Raw genomic sequence first — 11,566 nt, forward strand, 5'->3', positions numbered from 1 at the left:
AGCAATTTTAAAATCATGACCTATTCCTATCCTAAAATAGGGGCGGCATCATGCACCCATGTCCACTATGCTGGAGCTCCATCTCCATTTATGCATGAAAAATGCTTCTCTGCCCACTCAACTTGTCTCCTCATTTTGACATCTCATGTATTTTAATTTTTTTCTTTACTTAATAATTAAAAAAGTGACTATTAATGTATTGATTTTTTTTATATATTTTTTTAAAATGTTTTAAAATAATAATAAAAAATTAAAAGACCAAAAGCACCGCTCTGCATGCATCACCCTGTTTCTAAGTCGTACAAAGCTAGACTTTACTTTTTTTTATTTTTCTGCTCAATAAGGTAGACTTCATTCGTTGGGACATGACAAGAGCCAGATGGGTCAATAGAACAGCCAAACACCAGGAAACACAAATACAAACTACTGGCTCATAAGGTACATGCATGGTTCCAACAAAAGATCAATAATATTCCCTCTGGTCCATATCCGGATACTGAAATATATACCCTATAAAGAACTTGTTTTGCTATAATTGCCTCGTGACATCGATTGGGGTATTGTCGTTTTGCAATCAAAGGAAAAGAAAGAAAGAAAGAAAAGGACAGCATTCTCATATCATGTTCATATCAAAGCAATTTCCATGCAAACCCTGTGATGTAACATTCTCTCATTTATCATAATACTAGTAGTTTGCTTTCCTCTTGTTTCTTTTGAATGTTATTGAGATCTTTTAATAATTATTCCCTCCCCCCTGCTAAACCATGATTCAACAAAGAAAATAGTTCCTTCCCCTGCTAAACCTCTGCAGCTGCTGAAGTTGAAAAATGAGACATTGCTTGAACACTCTTCTCTTCAAAAAAACCAAAACTACTTCCTTCCTCTATTAAGCCTCTGCAGGTGGTAATTAATACTTCCCCAAGACTTCCTTTTATTGCTTGTCTGCAACAAATGAATCAGAAGCTTAAAAGGAGAACACTACTCCCACCGAGGAATACCCACCGAAATTTTGTACCCAATTGCTTTTTATTTTTACTTTTTTACGTAATGGCTAAGGAAGTGTTTTTTAATGATTTTGTGATTTTTTTTAAATGTTTAAGGGGTTTTAAAAAATGTTTCAAAAAAAAAAAATTACACGGTCAGTAGAAATCCTCGGTGGATTTCCTCGGTACCTCTAGCAGCTCCCTTAAAAGAATATATATTGCATTGCCCAATCCTAGAAAAAATACATGACGAGTATTTAGAAACAAGTACAAAAGTATGAAATAAAGTATTTGAGAAATAAACACTAACTGAAGCAGCAGAAGCTACATTAAACTATTTAAGTTGTATCACCTGAGAATCCATGCAGGCACTCAAGAGTTCCTTTTGCCGAACACATTTATCATTGTCGTTGTGGCTGAGAGCCAAGCAGTTGAGAAATGTAATCATTTCCTTCATGCAAGGTTTGTGAAGAGAGCCAAATTTCTTTGGGTTAATATGCAGTGAACCAGCTTTCCGACCCATTATTATATGCTTAAAACTACATATGCCCAGCCAAGATAATGTTAGACTCAAACCACTTTTTTGTAAAAATAACGCAAAGAACCACACTGAAAACAGACACTAAATGAATTCCAACTGTCAAGAAATGATGGGATAAAGAGAGAAGATCACAAGCAATGTGAAACTTATCGACATTTCAAGGTAAGCAACCGGATACACCCCCATTATGGAAGAAAGAGCACACACCATTGGTCAATTCAACCATACACCCACTAAAGAATCCCAAAGATGTGAAAAGTAGTCAATATGAAGTTCCCTTACGATTTCACTCTCATGGAAGTCAATTTAGACATACACAGAGACATCTGATGCCGGACAATAAGAAAAGTCTTAATGGATGTTACATTCTAGCACAAAAGGCAAGCCACAGCGATTTTCTGCAGCACAATGCAGGGCCAGGATACTAGGTGAAAACTAAACTATCCAATAGTACATTGAATTCAACCGTCTATGTCAGCAATATACAAGGGGAAAGATGAAAGGTGAATCTGTCTCTAGATGACAAAATTAATTTCAGACATAGTCCTCTTAAGGCTGATCATAACACTTAATGATGTACTGATTCCCAGTCAAAGCTTCACAGCTAATACTTCCCAATAACTGATAGAATCCAGATCTGAATTAAAAGGTATTCCGGTAACAGTTCCCTATCTACAATGCATTATGCTAAAATTTGCAATCCGTTTGATGTTCAGAGGCTGTCCACCAAATCACCCTCCAAGATAACCCAAAAAATATAGAGATCAGGATGCTATTTTTCTTTACAAAACATTCCGCAATGACCATCTTTTTTTAATATATATATATATATATATATATATATATATATACAGCATACATTAGAAACAAAGAAACTTTGTCGAACATATAAAATAACTCTAAAAAGAGTCGCAAGTCATTTCCTTGAGGAAAGATGAACTTTCGAGCTACAAGTCATTGATTGATACAGAGGCCCCCTCAATGCAAGAAATATAAGCAAAATAGTAACTTTTAGGGGTGGAAAGTGTCATCGAGACGAAGAAAGAGAAGAAGACGAGCAATGGAATTACCGAATTGGCGACTTTGACTGTAGAGAGACAAATTGGTACTATAGGGCTTGCAGTGCAGAGTACAGGCGTATGCCCAATTGATCAGCACCATCTTTTTCTTCTGTCTTTTTCTTTCCTTCCAAACACGCCCCCCCTGTTGACTGGCCCCAAACTACGGGCCTAAATTACTGTGCAGCCTCGGAGGCTCCACAGAATCACAGATAGTAATAATGCATGTAGAGATTTTCAAGATAGAGAAATTATTTCTACAAATTTCATGCAGTCAAGTCAAGTTTCGCGCAGCCTCCAAAGGCCTGAAGGGCATAAATTTCCAGATTTCAAAATGAAGTCTTGAATTCGAAACCTCTTTCTCAAAATATGTATTAAAAAAAAAGTTAAGTTTCGCACAAATTTTTGTAAGAAATTACATTTCACTTTAAAATGTGTAAAAAAAAACTATTATTAATTTATTTTTAAATAAAATTCAATTTTTTAATAATAATTTACACGAAATTTATCTATTTAAAATGTATGACTACCATTACTGTTTGAAGATATTTACGCAAATTGTCAAAGTAGTAATCTTGTACCCTCGAGGCTTGAATTGCTAGAGAGTTTCCTGTGAATACCAAAGTCATGCGATGCGACACTGGGTCTGGGTGAGAACAGACTCAATACACAGGAATTACCAAAATTCATGCCAATTTTTTAGTTCGAGTTTTAGGCTTTGGTTGGACTAAACAGCACTCTAGTTTGGAGTTCGTCCAAGGCCAAGCTGACAAACTCAATTGAGAGTTCATCTCATGCCCTCGCATTCAAGGAAGTCACGAGGAGTTTCAACCACTCAAATAGTTGGTAATGAGAAATTATATTTGTCATAATACTCCCCTTCCCTCGCGTGTGATAGAGTCCTCTCAATAAATGAATTCAGAATATTTAGGAAAATTATATGAGTCGGGCTACTCTGCCATTCAAAGTAGCTCGCTCAAAGCGATTGATAGTGTTTTTTTTTAATTTTTCTATTTATATTTTTTTAATATATTTAAATATTTTTAAAAAATAAAAAAAATTCATCAATATACTTAAAATTACTTCCTTAATCACTAAGTAAAAAAAATAAGTCAAACGGTCACTTTGAGCAGTCAAAGTAGAAGGCAAAGTAGTGTTTTCCAAATTATATTCAGTAGCTTTACTCTGCCACCTGACCTGAGTAGCACCGCTCATTGTTACCTCTAGTTGCTTTTGCAACTTTTTATTTTTATTTTTCTATTCACATTTTTTTAATATATTTAAATATTTTTAAAAAATAAAAAAAAACACACTAATACACTTAAAATCACTTCCTTCATCATTAAGTTAAAAAAGAAAATCACTAAGCCTTCAAATGGAGCGGTAACTATTGGGCAGCATAGTAGTTTTTTTCTTATTTTTTTCCTTTTTAGTTTTTCCTCAGCAAGTGTGGTGTAGAGTTACTGAGTAGAAGAACTCAATATTTAATTATGAGAAATAATTTTTACAATTATAGGGTGTGCTAACCTCACACATTCTTTCAAATGGATGAATCTAAGACCCACATAAAAAATATTATTTTTTAATAGTAGACTTCATTTTTTCAAACGAAGTTTGCAAGATTTCCATACTCTCAAGACTGTATCTAGCATTACTCTTTAATTATATAGATACAATGTAAAGTCAATGTTCAAATTAAAGAACTCTATTCTGATACCATATGAAATTATCACTTATCTCAAAAATTTAAATTGATAAATATGAATAAATTTAGAATTTATATTTATCTTAACAGGTAAAAGCATCACCTAGTGTTTATATAACTTAACTTTTTTTTTAATTGTCCCATTATTTAGAATATTATTTCTGGTTCTAAAGGTTCATTTTGATACTAAAAATATCTCTGAATATTTATAAATAGTAGTGCAATAATTTGTCAATAATAATAAATAATTTATGAATACTAATTAAAAGAAAATTTTATATACTACACTATCATTCAACTTTCATCTTACGAAGTAAGATGCGACACATTCATCATCTTTTATCGCCATCATCCAATGGTAATAGTTGTGTCATATCTTACTTAATGGAATAAAAATAAAATGAGAATATAGTATATAACATTATTTATAATTAAATAATTTTAAAATATCTCAAAATAATTATGATTCCAAACATACCTTAGCGATCATTGCTCACTCGGATTTGGGCTTTCTTCCTTTTTCCTCTTCGGGGAAGTCCATGAAGAAAACTGTGGGCCCTCGACTCGTGCACAGTCTTTAATTTTGGCAACAAAAACACCTCAATCACCAACCCTACGTGTTAAATTGTTAATCATCCATAATGACAGATAACCTTCTTATTGTTCTTGTCCTTTCTTTCAACGTCTGTAGAAGGAATATCCGTACCACAAAAATTATCTGTTGCACCCACGTTATCTGCAAGATATCCCAACACATTATCTTCAAAACATCATGAAATTTCATGTGGCTTACAATCAAAGCATAATATGCTTCTTCAACCCCTTCCCCTTGTGGACCAAAATTATAATTAAACCAATTCTCATTAAAAAAATCTATTTATAAGCTTGTTAATTAACATATCATTAATATGGAAATCCATCATATTCTGGATGTGACCCACAGTTTCACACACACGATCACTTGCAATTAAAGAGAAATGAGGCTTGAGGGTTCGAGAGAACGCCTTTGATGCTTAAGTCAGTGAAGATAATAGAGATCTCTCTAGCAATTCATTCAGATGGGTTTCATAATCATACCTGGATAATATAAATAGAGCTTACAATGCTTCATGTTGTTATGTGATAACTATCTTACCCATTATTTAAAATTCAAGCCTTTCGAAATATTAAAGCTTAGCTTATCTTTGAATGAGCTAATAGTCATTTTTCCTGAATTCTCGAGCAGTTGTTCTTTCGGCGCTAGCTAGAATATGCTTGGATTGGACTAGACATTGGATTAACTAAGTTATCGGGCTGTGCTACGGCCCAAACCCATGATATGACCCAGCAGGCCCCCGGTAGAGGATTAGACCCCTTTCACATTACATTATTTTGGAATTTAAAAAAAGTTGAATTATTTATTATATTTTGTGTGAAAATTTAAAAAAGTTGTAATGATGAAATAAGATGAGATGAGATGAGATGAGGTGAATTCTCAATCCAAACAAGAGCAATTTTTTGTTTCCGGCGAGACTTTCGTGTTTAAGACCAAGTCTAGACAAAACTTTTGGCTTCACATTTTATAATATCTAGTGAAAGAAAAGACAAACCCATAAAACTCAAAGACTTTTATGGGTTAATCTCAAGACTTTTATAAAATTCAGTACTAGTCGGATCTTCATCCTGTCCAAACTTTAAGCTTAGCCAAGAGGGTGTGGTATATGGAAAATTATATTTGCAGGCCACCGTGAAAGTATCTGCTCACGTGTCAATGTTTAATTTATAAGAAAATCTAATTTTAAACGCACGCTAGGCTATGCTTAGATGTCAAACTTATCTCAATCTATTTTAAATCAATTATTACTGAAATTTATTATTTTTTGAATTTCTCAAATCTCAACCTATATCAAACATTCAAATTCATATTTTGATCTAATTAATATATTTAAACACATTTTAATAAAATTCATAAAATATTATTATTTATAGATCAATTCAGATCACCTAAAATTACATCAATACGAGAAAAGTGCAAAAGAAAGATGATATGGTATTGAAGTGGGCAATGTAGGTCATACATTTCTTATCAAGGCGCAAGATTCCGGTACCCAACTTGTGAAGAAGGAAAAGAAAACAACAAAAGGTATTATATACGTTTGGAGGTGTTAAATGGGATGGGGCCCAACAGAAACGGACTTCTAATTAGAACCACCATCAGGCCTTGGGGGACTCTGGAGTCTGGTCTCTGTTGTCACATGGAACCATGTTCATATCCCAGCTCTCAGACAGACACTTTGCCAAAACACAATGCCACCTGGCCTTCCTCCTATTTCAAATTATATACGTTGGAACAGCACAATATCTTCTTCTTTTTTCTTTTCTTTTCTTTAAGCATTGTGGTTCGAAATTTGAATGGAAAATTGATACTTGAAGATTGGGGAAACTTTCGGCTGACTCCGTGATGACAATGACATTTCTTGTTGTTTAGGCTAAAAATATCACAACCTGCACAGCATTCAAGTCTATCACTTTTTTTGTTGTCAAAAGGCAACTATTAGATATGAACCAAACCCCACATTAGGAACTAAGATTCAACGTTTTAGATTTTTATTTTGTAGTCTCATTTAGATTTAGAAAGTATTTCATCTCATCTTATCATTATAATTATCTCAAATTTTTATACAAAATATAATAAACAATTCAACTTTTCTAAATCTTAATTCAACTTTTTAAATTCTCAAAATAATAATAATAATATTAAAAAATAATATTCTAACAATATTTTTTTCAACTTTCATCTTTCATCAAAAACCGTTTCATTTCATCTCTAAATCCACACCAGCCTTAATGTTTTCTTCTAAATTCATAGATGAGTTACTACATAATGCAATTTGAAGGCTTTTTGTTTATCTTTGTTAAGATAAATACAAATGAGAATAAATGATGATTTCTCATGATATCAAAATAGAGATCATGAATTTGAAACCCGACTCTCATTTAATTAAATATTCCACGTTTTAGATCAATCTAATAATTTTAGTTAGAGAAAAAGAAGTCCTTAGAGAAGAATGATAAGAAAGATAAGTGAATTTTCAAATACTTCTATTAAGAAAATATTTATTATTCTGAATTTATCATCTTCTTCGGTCATTTTAAGTGACTTCTAACATCGACCACTTGAATAAACAATGTGTAAAACTGAGCCAAGGGAGGAGTTTTTCAAAAAGTTGTTGGTAAGTTTGTAACATTATTCAACTGTGAGAGTGTTCAACTGGCATGACCTGTACACCATTTTGTGTTTAACGCGTTTCGTGTGCAAATCAAACTTTCCAAGTCTGATGTATTATATTACATAATACCAACACTCAATATTCTTCTTCCTCATGCGGTGTAAAATTTACAAAGCAAATTCCACAGAACAATGTGAAAGTTGCCCAAGAATATGATCAAAGTTCGTTCACATTGTAATGAGGGTCAGAATTATCCACTGAACAGGGGACCCTTTGTTGAGGAAAAACATCACCTGTAATGCTATTATGTCTTTGTGAAAGTAACCTCAGGAGAATGAAAAGCAGTGTGATCCAAACACTACCTTTGACAGAGAATAGCAGTGCTCTTTTGGCAATGACATTCTGTAGGGCTGTAGCTTTATCATCCACATGCAAATGGACAATTAGAGATTACCCCACTGGTTTTCCCACTGGAACTAACAAACAGTGTAACATCATTTTGCAGGGAAATGTCAGTTTGCCATTGAATTCTCGAAGTATATGGGCACAAAAATATTGTAGCAGATGATCATGGCTACCTTTCCCAAACAAACACAGTCACAGCAGAATAAATAATAAGAACCAAAAAGCTTTAAAAAGAAGACCTTTCTAGATTAATACAGAATTAATCATCTTAGAAAAATTAACAAACAGATTAAAGAACTAATAAAGACATTTTTCTTGGTAATTCGATGTCTAATACACCATCGGTGCCTTTTCAAGTGGTCTGAATGCTGTAGGGGAAGAAGCCAGCGGAAGTACCTGAGAAGAACTTGAAGGATACTGTGATAGATTGTGACGAAGCTCCCTCTTTTCGTTATTCCCAGCAATAAATTTGAGAAAAGATCCTTCCTTTTCTTCTATCGCCACTGTTGAATCGGAAGGAAGTGAAGCCCCAGAATCCTGAACAGACCCAGAATTTTGAAGTGCCTTTTTCTCCGCTTCTTCCTTCCATCTTCTATAAAGTTTCTCCTCTGCATCCCTCAAGAACTTGAACGTTGGAGGGGGTGAAGATCTCAACCTGTTCAAATCTGCCTCTGCTGACGATTCAAAGAGAGGATTGAATCCATGGTGGTGGTAAGAATCCAAAGAGTTCAAAGGAGGAGCCTTTACTGGTGGGGAAGCCAAAGGAGTAAGGAATGGGGTGTCAACAGTCATGATAAGTTCACTCAAGCTCCTTGTTCTTGACCCTTTTCTGCTTCTATCATCAGACTCCAAATCCTCCCTAGTTTCCTCTTTGATTGTGAAGAGAAATCTTGGAGGGCCAGCGAGATTGTGCAGCCTCATGAGCTCAGATTCCACACTTTCTTCCCCACAGGTCTTGAGCAGAAAGTCCTTGCTAGAACCCAGCTCCGGGTCTGGTTCATGACCAGTGGCATCTTGGTCTCTCACACATTCTCGAGCGTTGCTGTTTTGCAAAGAAGAGGGTCTCTTCCAGCAGATAAATTGAAAGAGTTCCTTTGCATATTTTCCGTAATCATCTTCAATCTCTGCGCTGGTGATTCTCTTCTTCCTCCACCATAATAAATAGTAAAGCTCCGCGACAAAAGCCAGGAGGAGGCATCCAAACACCAGGCTCAAACTAATGCCTATACCACTGAAAGATTTCATCTTCGACAAGAATTTCACATCCCCCAGAAGTAACTGATCTTGGACGCAATTCTGCTCAAGATTCTCCCACTTCTTAAATATAAAAATACAGAAGAAAGAAAAATAGAGGACAGAAATTGATACAACTTTTGTAAAAAGTAGAACTCAAAGCCCACTACACCAACTCTAAAGAGAATTCACAAAAACCTAACCCAAGAAGTCAAGAACCCTCCCTATTGTTTTGAAATTCAATACCAAGATCTTAAATGTTGCCTGAAACATAATACAAGAAAACCAGGCACTGTTAATATTCTGGGCATAAGGAACCTCACCTTCTAGCCTAAGAAATCACCAACACTAGGCAACCAATGAAAAACAAGAGCTTCGCTTATGTAGAATAGAAAGATTGGAACACATTACACAGTGCAGTGAAAATCAGAGAGCGTAGACGAATTCTAAGACGATTTGTAATACGGCAATGAGTGGGAAATCGCTTTATACGATATCTTTTAAGGGTGCCATCGAAATGGTTGGAGAGAAGGCAGCAGCTCACATGGGTTTGCAAAAGCGTGTGTCCGATTTTAATCATAGTGTAATGCAAAATTAGTCGAAAAGCAGGTAAAAAGAAGGATTAAAACAATGTTAAAAAAATAAAAATAAAAATAAGGGTAGGAATTGCATCACCCACGCGGGCATCCACGTAACCTAATCTGAATAGAGAGGACACCGCCAAAGAACACACCCGTCACCCATGAACATCTAGCTGGGTTGGATTTTTAATACTTTTCGTTTGGACGTACGTTATGGAGTTTTAAATTAGAAAAATTACAGTAAGCAATCCTACGCCAAGCAAATGTGGAAGGAAAAAATAAATAAATAATAAATAAATGTGAAATAAGATTAATGAGTAAAAAAACTCTTTAAATAAATACAATTTTAAATCGGTCTGAATTGGTCACTAAATCACTTCAGTTAGCTAAGTCAGACCGATTTAAAATTATATTTATTTTTTAGTCCTCTAACAATAGAGTTTTGTTTTTTTTTTTTTAATTTCTTGCAGAAAGATTTGATCAAACTAAATATTTATTAACTTTTTTATCATTGTATTTAATAAGAATCATAAAAAAATTGGAATATAAAATATATAGTTTTTTATTTTCTTTAGTTGAACAAAAAAAAAATAAGCAGCTAAAATATGTGGTTGTGCATAAAAATTAATGGTTTTTATCCTTTTTGTATATGAGGAAAAAAAATATGGACAATTGAGGCAAAATACATATATTACATATATATTGAAACTAGTCAATAAATTTATATTTCATACTTTTTTCATATATTATATTAAATGTTTGAATTGTATTATATATAATTTTTATTAACATTGAAATAATTAATTTAAAATTATTATAAATAGTCTGATTCATTTAATGATTCTTACCCGATTCTAAATCCGGTTCCAATTTTTTGAGACTTTCTATGCATTATATGATAATGTAAACAATCATTCATTCTCTATCAATCTTTGATACAATAGTTACGAAGATACCATAAGAAATGGCTTATGGGGAAGGTAGAAGAAGAGGGTTCAAACCCAAAGTGCTCTGTGCTCTATGTCATAAGTCCTCATTTTCAGCATTTTGGTCTTGAGCCTCGTGCCCCGTCAATTACTTCACATACTCAGCAATCCTTTATCTCTTATCTCTTTATTATAATAATTCGGTAATAAAATTAATTTTATAATTTAATATATTAAATTAAATCATGTTAATTTATAAATTTATTTTTTAAAATTTTTTATTATTAAAATATTTCTCTTTAATGTATAATAGATGAGCTTAAAATTTAAATTGGTCTATCGTTCCAACAACTATAAAAGGAAATAAATAATAAATAACGGGACACAATCTAGAATATTGAATCTTAGGTCTTGTGTAGTTTCGAAACTCACCTAAATTCATTTCATTTCATTATTATAATTTTTTTAAATTTTTATATAAAATATAATTAATAATTCAATTTTTTTAAATCTTAAAATAATAATAATATTAAAAATAATATTTTAATAATATTTTCTTTATCTAAAGTCATTTTAACTCATTTCTAAATCCAAACAAGACCTAATAGATAATGCAAAATCCATTTTTCGTTAATTTAAGGATGCAATGGGTCAATTTTGATAAGTTGAGAGTGCGAAATCAAAAATGTATTATGCAATCTTGTTAGTTTGGGATTCCTGAAATGATGGGCGGGACAATCGAATAAAGCTCCTATCATGTTTCAAAAAAAGCTCTCCTATCGAAAACAGATGCAAAAGGCATAAATCCAACGGCGGAACACGGTAAGAAACAACCTACTATGCTTCACTACTTATGATTTAAAATAAAATAAAATAAAAACACTATTTTTGAAGACTTGGGACGTATATAAAATTATCATATGAT

The 11,566-nt window shown here is 33.0% G+C and overlaps 2 protein-coding genes across 2 annotated transcripts; both read right to left on the reverse strand.

The window, feature by feature from the left end:
* Positions 1 to 593: 593 nt before the first annotated feature.
* Positions 594 to 2,752, reverse strand: LOC121240637. Its single transcript, XM_041138125.1, has 3 exons — positions 2,595 to 2,752; positions 1,336 to 1,522; positions 594 to 942 (listed from the first exon to the last, which is right to left on the reverse strand). The coding sequence occupies exons 2-3, from the start codon at positions 1,504 to 1,506 to the stop codon at positions 871 to 873; spliced, it is 243 nt and encodes an 80-aa protein (XP_040994059.1). The 5' UTR covers positions 1,507 to 1,522; positions 2,595 to 2,752; the 3' UTR covers positions 594 to 870.
* A 5,241-nt stretch (positions 2,753 to 7,993) lies between these two features.
* LOC121240638 lies at positions 7,994 to 9,889 on the reverse strand. Its single transcript, XM_041138126.1, has 2 exons — positions 9,458 to 9,889; positions 7,994 to 9,197 (listed from the first exon to the last, which is right to left on the reverse strand). Exon 2 carries the CDS (start codon positions 9,144 to 9,146, stop codon positions 8,232 to 8,234), a length of 915 nt encoding a protein of 304 aa, XP_040994060.1. The 5' UTR covers positions 9,147 to 9,197; positions 9,458 to 9,889; the 3' UTR covers positions 7,994 to 8,231.
* Between the last annotated feature and the right edge of the window lie 1,677 nt (positions 9,890 to 11,566).

This window comes from Juglans microcarpa x Juglans regia, chromosome 7S, assembly GCF_004785595.1.
Source record: "Juglans microcarpa x Juglans regia isolate MS1-56 chromosome 7S, Jm3101_v1.0, whole genome shotgun sequence".
NCBI classification, from domain to species: domain Eukaryota; kingdom Viridiplantae; phylum Streptophyta; class Magnoliopsida; order Fagales; family Juglandaceae; genus Juglans; species Juglans microcarpa x Juglans regia.